At 44.3% G+C, this 17,923-nt stretch overlaps 1 protein-coding gene across 1 annotated transcript in view; it reads left to right on the top strand.

Moving 5' to 3' along the window:
* ABCA12 (ATP binding cassette subfamily A member 12) overlaps positions 1-1,334 on the top strand; it is a 142,703-nt gene extending 141,369 nt beyond the window's left edge. Inside the window, exon 54 of the mRNA XM_032805314.2 lies at positions 684-1,334. Within this exon, the coding sequence (XP_032661205.1) occupies positions 684-803 (120 nt within the window). The 3' untranslated portion in view covers positions 804-1,334. The remainder of the gene's footprint in view (positions 1-683) is intronic.
* Positions 1,335-17,923: the final 16,589 nt, after the last annotated feature.

Here is a 17,923-nt window from a genome sequence, read left to right on the forward strand (position 1 = left end):
TCTCAAGTCTAAGGGCTACTTTGAGTTATGCCTGCAAGGACCATCCCATTGGCAGGGGCTAGTTGGAGCACTAGGCTCTGCATTCGTGCCCCCAAGGTGACCCACTTTTAGTCCCGGTGGTGTGGGGTGCAGTGGAGCTATCTTGTTTTTATGCCACCTGGGGATTCCCCTGTGACAGGCAAATCCTTAACTGATCTGATAGGGCAGATGTCCAGCCCCTTTGTGCCACCAGAGTAGTGCAAAGTGAAAGGATCTGGAAGCAAATCTATTACCCTGCAATCCCAGATCCTATTCTGAGAGCGAATTGTGTGTGTGGATGTGTGTAATAGGGTGTGGGTGTATAATGGAGGGAGGTGTGTATATAATGTAGCTGTGTGTATACGGATAGGGTGTGTACACACATCTAAATATATAGGTAGATGTCTGTATAGGTATACATGCATATATATAAAATATGCAGTAAAGCTGGGCTTTGCAAAGCAGCCCAAGACACGTAAGTGCCCCAATCCCATTTGGGACCTAGCTCTCTCAGACCCCTTTTGGAAATCCCATCCCAAGCACAGAATCCCTCCCTCCCAGGGCTATGGTCCATTGGGGGGGCGGGGGAAGGCATTTTTTTGTCCATTTCTTGACTTCTTCTTTTAGGTTTGTCACATAACAAATATTTTCCTTTAAACTTTTAGGTTTTCATCAACTTTGCCAAAGATCAGACTGGGGCTGACAGCGCAGATGCGAGTACAGATGTAGGCTCAGACTGCTCGGATACAAGTAGCCAAGATACCAACATAAATGCCACCTGTTAAAGGGATATTGCAGTGTTAAAAAAAAAACATATTTTTCTAAACGATGGGGGTTTTTTTACTTATTTTGTTATTAGTAACCTGGTAAACATGTAAACCTGGCGTATCAGATTGGTCTTGCCCCAGTTGTACAGTTCTTGTTCTAGGTTTATTTTATATCTATATTGCAAAGTTGGTGACATCTCCTGATACTTGCTGTTCAAATACTCTGGAAACTCTTCGCCATTGGCTGTCACCAAGAAGACCAGTGGGGGATAGAGTGGAACAGTTGCTCTGGAGTCAGGGACATAAGTGAGGAGGACGGAACAGTCCTTCACATGCTAGCTGGGCTCTCAGGAAACCCGGGGTTCAATTTCCTGCTTTGCCACAGACTTCCTGTGGGACCTTGAGCAAATCACTTGAAATGTCAGTCAAATGGAGGTTTAACAACATTTCCCTGCCCCCCAGAGGTGTTGTGTGTCTGGATACCTCAAAGGTGGTGATACTCCAGCAGTGGGGTCCATCTTAGATAGCTATGTAAAGCTTTTCTCTGAGTGTGGATTATGTCAGTATTAATACAGTTATTTAAAATTCATGCTTCTGTTGTTTTTGTTTGTCTCTGTAGTTTGCATCAACTCTGCATGACCCCTAGTACAGATCTCCCGGTCCCAGGCAATTTCACCCTACCAATACTCCACAACTCAGCAAACCCAACAGCCTGGACCACAGGAAGCATTGTGCCTAGCAAAATTGCCCAGTCACACTCCAGTTTAATCACCATTCGTATGCCACCAACTGAGACACATTAACCCGGCCTCTTCCAGAACAAGCAATCACCCAGTCCCTGCAGAACTCCTCCAGGTTTATCCCTCACCACACAGGGATAACTCCTCCTGGAGGACAGTGCTTCCCAGCTGGGGTGCTGCACTTCACACTGCCAAGTGCTCTGTCTTCCTCTTTGGCCTGGGTAGTTCAGGAGTATTCGGGGCCTGGCAGGGTTGTTTCCACTAGGGTGAGAAATCCATGCTGAATGAGGTATATTCTTACTTATTTACTGCTCCCCTGCCCAAAACCCGCCTGTAATGATGGATGCAGAGCAGGGAGTGCGTCGGACAGAGCGGGGACTTTCAGGGGTGTCTCCCACATGTCAGGTGAGTGCCTTAGCCACCAGGTCATAGAGGCATTCTCACACTCCTCTGTTGGAGCTGTTGCACTTTGCAGGTAGGGTACTCACCTGGACAGACTCAAGTTCCAAGCAGTATCTTTACCCCAGTCTCCCATTGCCCAGGTAAGATCCCAAACCATTTGGCTTTAATGAGGCTTGTGATTGGATCTAAGGCCCCGCTGATTGACAGCCATTAGCACCTTTCAGCAGAACAACAGGTTAAAAACCTCCGTATTGGAGCTCACTGCTATTTTCCAAGGGTAGTTAGTGTTCAGATGAAGTCAGAGGCTATTATACCTGTATTACTTATTTGTAGTTCCATAGCACTGGGGAGCCCCAGCCACAGACCAGACCCCATTCACTAGGTGCTATACAAACACAGCACCAAAAGGGGGTCCCTGTCTGCGACGCACTTGCAAATGAAGTACTGGCACTGCTGTAAGAAGGGGAATCCCCAATAAAGTGGTGTGCAGCTTCCATTGAAAAACCTGAAATGCCATGACCTTCGCTTGGTTTCAGGGTCACGTACAAAATTCAAACCAGAGGGGGGGTTTGTTCAAATTCATTTTGGGCCAAGGGAAACTTTTGACAAGACCTGTGATATGTTTTGTTTTGATCTTTAGGGAATAAGTTTCCTTAGTTCAAGTTTGATTTTGAGGCTTGTTGAAAAAATCACGCAGGGGCAGGTATTGTTAATAACTAGTGTGTTCAGTACCATGTTGTTGGCTTCAGCATCATGTCATTTAGTTGTGCCAGAAAGGTCATTGTCTGCCCTTGATCTTTGTGCAAACTTCCTGCTGACATCACTGGGAGCTCTGCTGTGTTTCAATGGTAGCAGCTGGCCCTAAATTTAGACCTCAACCCCCAGATCATAATTAAAACAGGAATTCAGTCTTCTCTACAGAATGCGTGTAACGCCCTTAGCTTAGAAGGATCTGAAAATGAAGCATTCGTTGTAACTTTTATTTACTGTTGTTGCTCCTGCTCTGTAAAAGGCTGCCTTTTCTTGTTTTCATGGTGTGCATTATACAGATCCTGGATGAAATTAGGCTTGTCTTTGATGGAGGTCTTGCGTTCCCTGCAAAGGATTCAGAGCATGTCTACCATTTAAATCCTATCTAGAATTCCAATCAGAGTATTATTTTATGATGTCATTTGCTTTGTGTGCTGCCTCTGGAAGATGGATCTTCAAATGCTGTGTCCAGATGTACTTTATATATGACTGCGAGAGGCTGCAATACAGAGACTCTTGTGTCACTTTAGATTGTACAGATCCAAAAAAAGGGGAAATGATTTTTTAGAATATTTCAGCAAGTTGTAGGGTTTTTTTTTTAAAAGGCAGCACTTTGAGTTTCTACCCATTTCTAGCATTAATAGAAACATCTACATTGTACATGATGGGCCAGGGGTACGATATACACTTAAACTTGGTGGTAAAAGTAAAATGTCTGTTACCTAAGTCAAGTCTGTGGGTATCAGTCCAAACATGCAAAAGTTACACACTTAAAGTAGTTTATTGGTAAACCATGGAGAGGTGGTTTGAACCGTTTTGGCACGTAGATCGTACAGATCATAAGAGATACAGCCCAGAGCTGTGTTAACTTTTCTGTGGCTTCCTACAGAGCCCCCACACAGCTGTCCTGGACTCCTGCAGATCCCTGTGGACCTACCCATGACTTTCTCTGGTGGAGGAAAACTCCAATCTTCCTCTCAATGGAATGATATGGGAGACTCCATCAGAGGATCTGTTCAAATGCACCATAGAGATTTCTTCTCTCTACATTGGTGGGAGGTCATGCTTTGATCTCACATTTGGTTGGAAATAAAAGAGATACTGAGCTGCCAAATTGATAAAAATTCTGACTTTAAAATCACCTGACAAGCCTGAATTTTGCCCAGGCAATATCAGGAAAATAAGGACTATTATATTTTGGTGCTTTAGATGATCTTTAATGTTGCCAATTATGGGTATAAAACCCTCTCTTTAATTGACACAAATGGACTCATCAAAATGGGACAGTGAGTAATCAATGTGTGACTTACATTGCAATGGAATCCTACACACTTCAACCACTTACCGGTCAGCATGAGTCTATTTTCTTGCAAACTGGTGGCTAGTTTATGATGATGTGAGGGGATCAGTCAGCACTGACAGTGTTGGAAATTAACAGGTGACTTGGTCTGGGGAATCGCTCAGCATTTTTGCAGGTACATTTTCTCTCATTCTGTCTCTGTTTAAACCCCTACCTCCTACTTTTCCCTTTATAAATATCCTCTTGAGAGGACTAGATTTTCAAAAGAGCCTGGTGGTAGATTGTCAAGGATGCAGAACCCGAGCTGGTTGGGAATGTTTCAATGAAATGAGTTTTCACTGGAAAATGGCAACTTGTCAAAACTGAAACTTTTTGCAGAAATATATTGGTCTTGACAAAAAATTTGTTGGGAAGGTTTCTCAGGTTGAGGGTGGACTGTCTGGGCAAAAGGAGTGAGCAACCAGATTAGCCAGTAGCCAAATGGTTTGGGATCTTACCTGGTCAGTGGGAGACTGGGTTAAAGACACTGCTCAGAATCAGAGAAGGAACTTGAGTCTGTCCAGGTGAGTACCCTACCTGCAAAGTGCAACAGCTCCAACAGAGGAATGTGAGAATGCCTCTATGACCTGGTGGCTAAGGCACTCACCTGACATGTGGGAGACACCCCTGAAAGTCCCCGCTCTGTCCGACGCATTCCCTACTCTGCACCCATCATTACAGGCAGGTTTTCAGAAAAGCCCCTCTCCCATTGAGACACCTACCTAATTGCAGCCAGCAGCTCCCGGTGTGACACTTGTGGCCAAATATCTGGAAGAGTTCAGCACTCAATGTGCATCCGAGAGGCTGAGCTCTGATTCTGGCGCCTGAACGGAAGTTAAGCTCTTCTGAGAAGCTGGCCCCCATTATGCCCTTTTGTTTGGCCTCCGAGGGAGAAGGAGCTGTCTGAGTACCACAGCTCATCAGCTCTCTGCAGGTGTGAGATGAACTCCGAGAGAAGGCGTTTGACCTCTGCTCTCTCACACATTATCTTTTCAGCCTTCATAAAGCCAGCCAATTTTTCAAGGAGTAAAGACAAAGAGCCCAGTTCAGTCTCTGTTGGATGGAGCATGTGGCTGATATATGCTAATTAGAACTGCATGGTCCTCAATCGGGCTTAATTTGAGAATGCTCCTGAAAATTACAGAGGAAAGTGAAAAACAGTTATACACTATGTAACGGCTAAAATAGTCTGGTGCCAGGGAGTCAAGTAGGAATTTTATAATTAGTTATGTGGAGTTGTGAGACTGATTCAAATCAATTTCATAATTGTCAGTGTGGAGTTAGAGACACTGGCTCATATCTCTTTCCCGTCTCTGTTAAATCAAACACTTCGGGGTGCTGTTTATTTTGTGACACAACTCCAGGCTCAGACTTTGCAGACGAAGCTTCTGCTTTTAGCAGAGCCACTGGATTCTGCTACCGAGTCTTCCATCTCCCTGGATCCAAATGCAAAGCCTTTATCTGAGTGAGGCTGACTTCAGCAATGGGGTGGAACCGATGGCACCTAGGTGGTGAATTTGCAAAGTGAGGTTCATGCCAGCAAGGAAAACATCAGCTAAAGGGAACTGTCCAATGAACATCTCTGACTTGCCTCTAGTTAGAATATAAAATCAAACTCTAACAGATTTTTGTTGTTGTTTATTTGCTTACTTGCTTGTGTAAGAAAATCTGACTTTTGTATCATTTCAGCATGTGACTAACTTTACTCACGTGAGTACTTGGACAGACGTGTCATTGGGACTTCATGTGTGTAAAATTACTAATTGGCAGGCTCAAGCATGTAGCAACACGTTCCCAACTCAGACGCCAGGCCTGCAAACATACGTGTGTAATTTCATGCATGTGATTAATGCAATTGGCATTAATGGGATTACTTATGTGCATAAGATTACTTGTGGGATAAACTGTTTGCCAGCTCAGAGCCTTAGCTGATAATACTAGTGCCAAGATTTTCAAAAAAGGGTGCCTAAAGTTACATGACTTATGTCCCTATGTAGGCGCCTAAAGAAGTGGCTGGGTTTTGTCAAAGAACTGAGCAACCAGCAGGATCCTTTGAATTCAGAGAAGCTTCAGGCAGTTTATTTAGGCACCTAAAGAAGGAATTAGAGGCCATATTTTATGCCCGCATTTTAAAAAATCTCAGTCTAGAGGTTGTTTAGCCTGCTGCCAGGTCCCCAGCAAGTGTAAACGGACATTGCTCCACTAAAGTCAATTAATCCAGACCAATTTACACATCGGAGGATTTGGCCCAGTTCAAGGTTTAATTACATAATAATTTGCAATACATTTTAATTAAATTAATAAAAAAATTGATTTCAACTGATTCTTAATATTAATACGTATACAAATGTGGATTAGATAGGAAAAAAAATCGTTTGAGTCACATTTTTGCTTAATGCAGGCTAAAAAAATTACAGGAACGGTCCTCAGATGCTGTAATTCAGCCTAGTGCAACTGAAATCATGAGGCGGATTTACACCAGCTGATGAGCTGACTCTAGGATTTTTTTATGAACAGAGAAAACTTTAAGCGTTTGCACTTAACAGAGGCGACAGGTTTCGTGCACGGGCTGCACAAGAAAAAAAAGATCATTGGAAGGCAACTGAACACAGGATGATTTTTTCTTTTACTGGACAACAGCTGTGATCTTGTCGCGTAACAAAATACGAACAGAATATTTAAAAGACAGAGGGGGTGGTGAACTGAGAAAGGACAAAACTCTAAATCTACCGGAATCATTAGTCTACAATGGTTTTTAAACGAGAATTGCTGTAATTAATGTAGGTGTTTAAGGAGCATGTGGAAATAGGGAAGATGGCACTGAAACAGTGAGAACAACATTACTAAGGAAGAGTGGCTCGGCTCCCTTAACTTATTGTTGTCTTTGCTTCTTATGAGGTTTGGGTACGCAACTTCATGAATGAGAGAGGCTGGATCAGCCTGTCCGCTACTAAAGTATGATACATGCTCTAAATATTATCCTGGAAGAATGGTATTCTCCTAGGACCTTATCACAGGGCCACTGACATTTAACTGCAGATAGATACGTGTGGTTGGCCCATGCCAGCTGATTTGGCTCACAGGGCTTGGGCTGCAGGACTGCTTAATTGTGGTGGAGATGTTCGGGCTTGGGACTTCGCAGGGTCCTAAAGCCTGGGCTCCAGCCCAATCCCAATATCTACACCACAATTAAACAGCCCCTTAGCCCAAGTCAGCTGGCACAGTGTAGACATACCCTACAGGAGTCTTTCCACTGGTTTTAGTGAGCTTGGGCTAGGCACTTAAGGTGCACCCCTGAGGAATGGGGGGCCTGATCTCACTCCCACTCAGGTCAAAGGAAAGACGTAAGTCAGAGGGAGTCGGATCAAATCATAGGCCATAATAGGGCATAGATTCCACCCTATTTTGTGGCTTTCTGCTGGTTCCCCTGCCCAGTGGAGAATATCACCCTTATTCCTGTTCTCCTAAATCTGCAGAAATATATAGAATCTGATTGTTCTGTAAGTGGGAATCGCCCACCCAGTGAGGATGGAGAGGGTGGGCATGGACAGGAAATGCTGCATGTTTCACACAGGGATTTTCCATCCTCTTAATATCCCTGTAACTCTGTAACATGCATTAGAGGGTTGGGCTCTTAAACCTGAAGTTGCCTCAGAACTGCAGGTATCTTGGGAAGCCCACTAGAGGCCAAGGTTATCCATGTGACTTCCTTACTGCTTCCCTCAAGGTAGCATCTGACTCACACCCAGCTCTGGTCTGCCTCCTCCTGATTCACCCAATCACATTGCTCTGGTAGAGGGACTGCCACTGCAGAAGTAGAGGACGGTGCTGCACCTTTCGCACCCTTAGCCTGGAATCACTAGGTCTGGGTCCCCTTTGCTCACAGACATGGAGGGGACTATCTAGCCCCAAGGTCTTTAATATGCAGCAAGTTTTTATAATGTGCAACAGCTGCATTTCATCCCTGTGCCGTATGATTTCTAATGAAGGCACAGATGCTTTAGGCTGAAGTTTTCAAAGAAACCTAATAAGAGCTTGTCTACATGGGGAAATTATCCAAAATAGCTACTGTGCAACCAGCTATTCTTCAATAGCTCCTTGTGTGAACATGGTTATTATGGAATAGTTCTAGACTGGCTATGGTGCTTTAAACTTACCTTATTCCGGAGTAACTTCTTCTGGGTTGATAAGCCCTTACGGAGTTGGGCACCAAAATTTGGTTACATTTCAGTGGGATTTGGGTACCTCACTCAGTCTCCTTTGAAAATCTGAGCCCCCCCCTCTCTCTCTCCATGGTGCTTAGAACTGGGAACTACAAGTTGTGACAAACCAAGTACTGTAACTGACAGGTTTCAAAGTAGCAGCCGTGTTAGTCTGTATCCACAAAAAGAACAGGAGTACATGTGGCACCTTAGAGATTAACACATTTATTTGAGCATAAGCTTTCGCGGGCTACAGCCCTACTTCATTGGATGCATGCAGTGGAAAATACAGTAGAAGCATATATAGACACACGGAGAACATGGAACAATGGGTGTTACTATACACACTATATGTGATCAGTTAAGGTGAGCTATTATCAGCAGGAGAGAAAAAGAACTGTTTGAGTGGTAATGAAAATGGCCCATTTCCAGCAATTGACAAGGAGATGTAAGGAAGGGGGGGCGAAGAATACGCATGGGGAAATAGTTTTACTTTGTGTAATGGCCCATCCAGTAAAACTATTTCCCCATGCTTATCCCCCCTGCACCCCCCCACACTTCCTCACATCTATTTGTCAATTGCTGGAAATGGGCCATTTTCATTACCACTACAAACAGCTCTTTTTCTCTCCTGCTGCTAATAGCTCTCCTTAACTGATCACTCTCCATACAGTGTGTATGGTAACACCCATTGTTTCATATTCTCTGTGTGTATATATCTTCCTACTGTATTTTCCACTACATGCATCTAGGGCCGGTGCAAGGATATTTTGCGCCCTAGGTGAAACTTCCACCTTGCGCCTGCCCGCCTCCAAGCATCGCTTATTAAAAACTTTAAAAATGAATGCTGCATAATGTGGCATTGCTCATTAGAATTAATACACGTTCGGCTTGAAAATGTATTAATTTAATTATTTAGACTACATATTTAACGAAAATAAATGAATAACCTGACAGGGTTGACATTGTTATTGTTTTCACTTTGCACAACATAGCATAGATCTTCAAATCAATCACATACCTTATCCACAATGCACTGTCACAAAGTAACACGTTAGAATTTATTTTTCCTTGCTTTCAGTTTAGCAAATTTAGAAACAAGTTCCTCCAAGTTAATGCTGTGAGCAATGTCATGTTCTATTGACAAGGTCGAGAGCCCAACAAGTCTTTGTTGCAACATTGATGTTCGCATGTATATTTTTATCAACTTGAGCTTCGAGAAGCTTCGCTCACCACTGGCCACAGAAACTGGGAGAGTCAAGAGGATGCAAAGAGCAATAACTGTGTTGGGGACACTATCTGTCAGTTTATTTGTGCATATGAAGTTCAATACATCTTGCGGTAATGCACTCTTTTGGACTCGTGGGGCAATAGCTTGCAATTCATTGCACAAGTCAAAGACATCAATATCTTTGGATCCACCATGTTGCAAAGCTTGCTCCAGATTCAAGCAATGTTCCATAATTTGCTTTGGTGTTGTATTTTGCAAACTGTAATCATCATATAGGAAGCCAAATACTGAACTAATTTGCTGCATCAATGTGACTCTTTCTTCAGCTGAAGGTATTGCTGTGTTGATGACTGCAAAGTAAAAGTTCACTTTGAATTTTTCTTTCAGATTATAAATAGGTTAGTCATCTGCTTCAAATGTGAACTGCTTCCTCTTTTTTCTACTACGGATTGGATCTGGTTCCAAAAGTGCCAGTACAGCCAACTCCTCCGCAAGTTCTCCTGCATCTACCAATGTTTTCTCAAAGTCTGCGTCACTTTTGTGGCCTACAAGAAACGTTTCTCCAAGCCCCAAGTCACAGTGCAATTGCAACAGGGCAGTGGGAGCGTGTCGCCAGTCCATCCTGTGCCCACGTCGGGGAGTTGAATGCTGGGATCTCGCTCTGGCAGGGGGGCGAGGGGCAGGCAGGACCGTGAGGCAGAGTGTGCATGGCCCTCACACCGAAGCAGGGTCGGGATGGTAGAAAGCTGGGGCACAGGGAGGTGGGTTAAAGCAGCTTAGCCATCCCTCCATGCAAGGGAGCCCACAAAGCTACCAGCCCTGGCCTCCCTCCCTCTCTCCCTTCTCTCCCCAGGAAGCAGAGCCTCTGCCCTGGAAAACCTGCAGCCTACTCTCTAAGGAGCATGCCATGCAAGCCAGCCCCAGCTGCACTGCACTGACAGCACAGCTCAGCCCCAGCTAGGGTGACCAGACAGCAAATGTGAAAAAGCGGGATGGGGGAGCCTATATAAGAAAAAGATCCCAAAATCAGGATTGTCCCTATAAAATTGGGAAATCTGGTCACCTTAGCCCCAGCAGGAGGTCTTATACCCCAACCCCCTCCCAAGCTGCTCCACTCTCCTTCTGGCTCTTGCTGTGCAATCTACTACAAGACAGAGCAGCTAATACTGTAATAATGTACCTACCAACACAGCAATGTGTACAATGAGTGAGTCACAGTCAAAGGACTTCACATGGCAGGAGTCAGAGAGCAACTGGGACTTCCCTGGTTTTCTAAATGGCAGGAGACAGGAGTCGGAAAGCAACTCACTGGGAGATGGTTCTTCTCACCTCCTCCTCCCTATGGGCTGCAGATCTAATCAAAGAATTTCCCTGGCTTCCTAAATGGCAGTAACTGGAGAGCAATTCATTGGGAGCGTGATTCTTATCACCTCCCTGTAGTCTGTGATCTGTTCAGTCGCTGGCTTTGTAAATGGCAGGAGAGCAATTCATTGGGAGCGCAGTTCTAACCTACGCCCTCACTACAGTCTGCGATCTGCAGCCTGAGCCTGCATTTATTTTTAGGCACTGGCTTTTTAGCGCCCCCCAGATCTCTGCGCCCTAGGCGCTGCCTAACTTGCCTAGTGCTTCCACCAGCCCTGCATGCATCCAGTGAAGTGGGGTTGTAGCCCATGAAAGTTTATGCCCAAATAAATGTGTTAGTCTCTAAGGTGCCACAAGTGCTCCTGTTCTTTCTGCAAGTATTGTAAGTGACTATTCGGATATAAATAAACAGTGAGAGGATGTGAATGTCTGAGGTGGCTGTGCTAGGATTCAACTGACAATTAAGCAAGGAGAAACAGAGATGCCCTGGGTGGAGGGAAGTGAGAGAAATGATCATCCAGCCTGACAGACCCACACTTCAGCCTGGGCTAGGAATGTCTACCTAAATGTTAATGGCTTGTAGTCCAGGGGAGGGGGAGGAGCTGCCTTTGGGTAAAGCAAGAATAATCTGGCACTTGGCTGTGGTTTAATTCACCAGCTGAATGTAGGCTGAGCACTTTTGAAATTGCTCATGTCTCATAAATGCAGTCAGGAGGTAATGTAAAATCCCATCAATATCTTGGCCATTGTGTGAGGCAGTAATGAACTCGCTCAAAGGGACTGGGTGGGAAGAATAAAACTGCCAGTGGACAGTGCAGCTCAGAAGATGACTTCATGTCTAGAATGGCAGTGCACGATGCTCATCGAAGTGACAGGACAGCTGACAGGCCATGGGAGGGGAGGGAGCATTTCGCACAGATTTGGGCTTCTTTGGCTTCTATGACTGGGGTTGTGACCTGAACAGAGGGAGCCGGGGATTTGAGTCTGCAAGTGATTTTTTCCATATCCATTAACCTTCAAAAAGAAAGTAAAAACGAACAACCTGTGGCAAAGTGGGGAATCCGTCTGTTCCATCTCTGAATTCTGTGCAAGTTTATCATATCTCTGTGTGTATCTTTACCAAGCTGCAACCCCCATTTTGAATGTGCAGCCTCCTGCCTTCTCTATCATCTGTTTGCGTCCATGTTGGACTGAAATTCCACCGGCTGGTGGCAAAACAAGAGGGTCATTGACTTAAAGAGCTTGCCCACTGAAATGTAATGTAATATAGGCAATAAAGTATCAGAGGGGTAGCCGTGTTAGTCTGGATCTGTGAAAGCAGCAGAGAATCCTGTGGCACCTTATAGACTAACAGAGGTTTTGGAGCGTGAGCTTTCGTGAGTCTGACGAAGTGGGTATTCACCCACGAAAGCTCACGCTCCAAAACCTCTGTTAGTCTATAAGGTGCCACAGGATTCTCTGCTGCTTTCATAGGTAATAAAGTAGCTCCTACCCAGGACAATTGGTTTGTCAGGGGAGACAAGGTTGACATAGGTCTCTGGTCACCTTGGGAAGCTGACCAGGGAGTGACTTGACAGAGGAGATTGGAAGGTTAAAAAAGGAGCTGAGTTATTTGGAGTCTTTGGCCATTATCAACATTTTAAGGCCAGGGAAGCCCTCCTTCCCAAAGTTAGTCTGTAGTTCAGATTTTTCCTCTCCTTTCTCAGGAGCCCCCATCCCTCCTTCCTGTCGCTGGATTAACATTCCAACATTCCCTTTATTCCTGCAGCTGCCTCCTCCCGGATGTCTGTCCTGCTTGGACCCCCTAGCTCTCTGCCACAGTCATTCTTGTTCCCCTTTGACTTAGAGAGACCAGCTGCCCTCTGTGAGGCCCCATCATGGCTGTTAATGAGGCACAGGTGGGCTGGATCAATTGCCTCGTAAAGAGGCCACCCCATGACAGGAAACATTTTAAGTATTAAAAGCTTACCAGAAGTAGAAGATTGGACAAATGACCAGGGAGGAGTATAAAAATATTGCTCAGGCATGCAGGAGTGAAATCAGGAAGGCCAAATCACACTTGGAGTTGCAGCTAGCTAGAGGTGTTAAGAGTAACAAGAAGGGTTTCTTCAGGTATGTTAGTAACAAGAAGAAAGTCAAGGAAAGTGTGGGCCCCTTACTGAATGGGGAAGGCAACCTAGTGACAGAGGATGTGGAAAAAGCTAATGTACTCAATGCTTTTTTTGCCTCTGTCTTCACAAACAAGGTCATCTCCCAAACTGCTGCACTGGCCAGCACAGTATGGGGAGGAGGCGACCAGTCCTCTGTGGAGAAAGAAGTGATTTGGGACTATTTAGAAAAACTGGACAAGCACAAATCCATGGGGCAGGATGCACTGCATCTGAGGGTGCTAAAGGAGTTGGCGTATGTGATTGTAGAGCCATTGGCCATTATCTTTGAAAACTCATGGCAATTGGGGGAGGTCCCAAATGACTGGAAAAAGGCTAATGTAGTTCCAATCTTTAAAAAAGAGAAGGAGGATCCGGGGAACTACAGGCCAGTCAGCCTCACCTTAGTCCCTGGAAAAATCATGGAGCAGGTCCTCAAGGAATCAATTCTGAAGCACTATAGAAGAGAGGAAGTGTCAAGGAACAGTCAGCATGGATTCACCAAGGCAAGTCATGCTTGACTAACCTAATTGCCTTCTGTGAGGAGATAACTGGGTCTGTGATGAGGAAAGCAGTGGATCTGTTATTCCCTTGATTTAGCAAGCTTTTGATATGGTCTTCCAACTATTCTTGCTGCAAGTTAAAGTATGGACTGGGATGAATGGACTATAAGGTGGACAGAAAGCTGGCTAGATTGTCGGGCTCAATGGGTAGTGATCAATGGCTCCATGTCTAGTTGGCACCAGTTTCAGAGGAGTGCCCAAAGGTTGGTCCTGGGGCAGGTTTTCTTCAATATCTTCTTAATTGATCTGAGGATGGCGTGGACTGCACTCTCAGCATGTTTGGCGATGACACTAAACTTGGAGAAGTGGTAGATACGCTGGAGGGTAGGGATAGGCATACAGAGGGACCTAGACAATTAGAGGATTGAGCCAAAGAAACCTGATGAGTTCAATAGGACAAGTGCAGAGTCCTGTACTAGGACGAGAAGATCCCATTCACTGTTACAGAAAGGGACCCGAATGCTAGGCAGCAGTTCTGCAGAAAAAACCTAGGGGTTACTGTGGACAAAAAGCTGGATATGAGTCAACAGTGTGCCCTTGTTGCCAAGAAGGCTAACAGCATTTGGGGCTGTATAAGTAGGGGTATTGCCAGCAGATCGAGGGACATGATCATTCCCCTCTAGTCAACATTGGTGAGGCCTCATCTGGAATATTGAATCCAGTTTTGGGCCCCACACTACAAGAAGGATGTGGAAAAATTGGAAAGAGTACAGTGGAGGGCAAAATTATTAGGGGGCTGGAGCACATGACTTATGAGGAGAGGCTGAGGGAACTGGGATTGTTTAGTCTGCAGAAGAGAAGAATGAGGGGGGATTTGATAGCTGCATTCAACTACCTGAAAGGGGGGTTCCAAAATGGATGGATCTAGACTGTTCTCAGTGGTACCAGATGACAGAACAAGGAGTAATGGTTTCAAGTTGCAGTGCGGGAGGTTTAGGTTGGATATTAGGAAAAACTTCTTCACTAGGAGGGTGGTGAAGCACTGGAATGGGTTACCTAGGGAGGTGGTGGAATCTCCTTCCTTAGAGGTTTTTAAGATCAGGCTTGACAAAGTCCTGGCTGGGATGATTTAGTTGAGAATTGGTCCTGCTTTGAGCAGGGGGTTGGACTAGATGACCTCCTGAGGTCCCTTCCAACCCTGATATACTATGATTCTATGATTATGGGCCAGGTAGACAGCAACATAGCATAGCAGCTGTACCTCCATTTGCACCAGCTGAGGGGCTGGCCCTTAGGGCTCTAAGCAATTTGTAGAATCCCGTGCTTTTGTTGACCAGCAAAGAATTCATAGATTCATAGTTTTTCAGGCCAGAAAGGACTAGTCAAGCACCTACTCTGACCACCTGCATACACAGGCCATAGAAATTCATCCAGTTATCCGTGGCAGCTTACGTTCTTTTGTGAGTAGCAGGGGTACAATTGCTTTTCAACAAATGTTGCTATTATTATTATGGTAATGCCCGAGGGCTTGACTCCGATTGTGTCACTGTACAAATAGACAGCAAGAGACAATCCCCATCCCAAGGAACATGCAATCCAAATAGGCAAGCCAAACAGAAGATGGGAAGGGAAACAGAGGGGTGAAGTGACTCATGCACGGCCGCCCAGCCAGGAGCAGCACCTGGGGTCTCTGGATGTCCAGTCCAACATCTGATCTGCTAGATAGTATTTGGCTCAGCTAGAGAGGGTGACTACATTTTCAGATTCATGTGAAAAAGACATTTGTCTTTCAGTGTGTCTACACCCTGCCCAAGAACCCCACGTCAGGAAGAAAACATTTGTAATGATTTCAGCAGGAATGTTCCCAAAATAGGTGTTGGCTGGAAAGCAAATTGCCATAGGATGTTATAGCTGTTTCTGGAGGATGAGCGTTTCAAGGATATCAATGAGGCTAGGAAGTTCCTGTTTTCCAGAGCTTAACCAGCATCTGTGAGGTACATCATAAGAGTTTGAGTTGCTACACTTCAGTGGATGGCACCAGTGGCAAAGGTTTGCATGCTGGTTATCGATCATTAGTTTTCCTTGTTATTTTCAATGGGACAGTCTACATTTCCATGGATGGAGTTTTTGACTAGGATTTTCAGAACTTAGTGGGCCATTCTTTGGGACTATTGATTTCAACAGAGTTCTACAAGTTTTACACCAGCTGAGGATCTGGCCCCTATTCAGAGACCCACATCTGAAAATCGGGCCCTGTGTGCTAAGCTAAAGAGCTGAAATATAACTGAATCGCTCTATAGTCATGTCTGTGTGTCATTTTTATTGTTAGGGCCCAATCCTGCCATATTGAAATCAGTGGGAGGTTTGCCATTGACTTCATGGAGCGGGATTGGACTGTTTGCGTGTGAAGTTTAGTGCATGTGACTATTGGCACTATCTGAAAAACAGGGAAAGCGTGTCCCCAAACTATGCAAAATATCAAAGTTGTTTCTGTTTGGCAGGGTTTAGAATGGACCAATTTTCCATTTTTTGTGACATTTTCTCATATATTTTACCAAAAATGTTTTTGAATTTTTTTGTTAACCAAAACCTCAATTTTCAGTAAGAAAGGGGGGTGGGGTTGTACCATTTAAAAAAAAAAACCCTGGAAATTATCAATTTAAAAAGGCAGAAAATTTCATGCAACAGGAAAATTTTGATAATTTAGGTAATTTTTTGGCTAAAAGTTTCATTTTTGAGAAAAACACCATTTTCTTCATTTAAAAAAAAAGTGCCAGCCAAAAATTTCATCCCAGCTAGTGACTGTGGGAGTTAGATGCCTAAATACCTCTGAGGGTCTGGACCTTATGCATACAGGAGCCTATGTCACTTGAACACTTTTGAAAACTATACTCTGTATATTTAGGTTTGGCAGAATTCAATTTTAGTGCTTTTATAATTTCAGCAGCAAATAAAGTTTATTTTTAAGAATTTTATTCTATTTTTATCTATTTACATTTTTGCAGTCGTGGGAAATTAGGGGGGATCAGATACCAGAGAGAAATCAGACTATAATTATTAATGACAGTAGACACTGGGATTCAACTAGTTAAAGTTGTATAACCAGTAAAATGCAAATTGTCAAAATAGACAAAAGTAAATATCCTTACCTCAATCTGTAATAAGTCATCAAGAAACATTTTTTTCTTTCTTTGCTTCTCTGTAAATGTCAATTATTATCGATGGGAATATGTTTTGCCAGTATGTGTGTTTACTGTGAAATCAAAGTTTACTGAAGTTTACAGATAAAAATCTAATCTTTCTCAGCCTCCATACATTTTAGCACGTAGCAAATTATCAGCCAATTTATACCCCAGCTGGCTGTGCAGGCAATCCACAAAAAACCCAGTGACAGGTGGCGTGTAGGGGAAAAAATGGTTAGGACACACATCTGTTTGTGTCATAAGTCATTTGCTAGAAGCATCAGCAGGAAACAGTGTCCATATTGAAACAATTAGAGAAATCCCAAATGCCAAACCAATGTCGTGTACATGACGGTGTACAGAAAGGATTAATTGCTGGGGCAGCACTAGCAGGGCTTCAGCTGTGACTCACAGGAGCAGAGAAACAGTCAAACTTCTTGGGGAGGGATCTAAAAATTAGAAATGATAATTTTCTAACACAAATTATATTACACCCTACTTGGGCTAATTCTAGACCAGCCTTCATTCTAGACCAGCCTTCATGGATTAAAAACAAACAAACAAAACAAACAAAAAAAAACAGCCTGGCATAGGGATGTAGTGGTTCTCCATCACTTGGAGTCTTCAAACCAAGACTGGATGTCATTCTAAAAGCCAGGCAGTAGCTGCTCAGCCAGATGTTATGGGCTTGATATTGGAACCCCTGGGTGAAATGCTATGGTCGGTGTTATGCAGAAGGTCAGGCTCGATCATCAGAATGTCCCTCCAGCCCTGAGCACTATGAATCGATGAATCAGGACTAACCCTTGCCATACACTACAGGTGAAATTTTCAGAGGTGTTGAGTGTTGACTGTGATGAAACTCCCCTTGCCTTCAATGGAAGCTAAGTTAGGCCAATGCTGAATGCTTTTGCAAATCTCATCCCAACCGCAAAGCCACACATAACCCAGGCCTTTTGGGCCCTTGCTCTGCTGGGTACCATCCCAGACCATGCCTATTTTTGCCTCCAGTTTTTGCCTTTCCCCTGCATCTGGAAAGATGAACTTGGACAACCCCACCAGCTCCCAAGCATCCCCCTCCAAGCATCCAAATCCCATGCCAGCTGCCTAAATCCTTCTCAACTACTGTGGTTTGGGCTACAATTAAAATATATATTGGCATAGCTATGTGGCTCAGGGATGTGAAACAACCACACCCCAACCCGCACAGCTACGCCAATGAAACTCCCAGTGTAGATGCAGTTATGTTGACAGAAGAATGTTTAAGTCAGGATAGCTAA

Source organism: Chelonoidis abingdonii, chromosome 10, assembly GCF_003597395.2.
Source record: "Chelonoidis abingdonii isolate Lonesome George chromosome 10, CheloAbing_2.0, whole genome shotgun sequence".
In the NCBI taxonomy this organism is placed as follows: domain Eukaryota; kingdom Metazoa; phylum Chordata; order Testudines; family Testudinidae; genus Chelonoidis; species Chelonoidis abingdonii.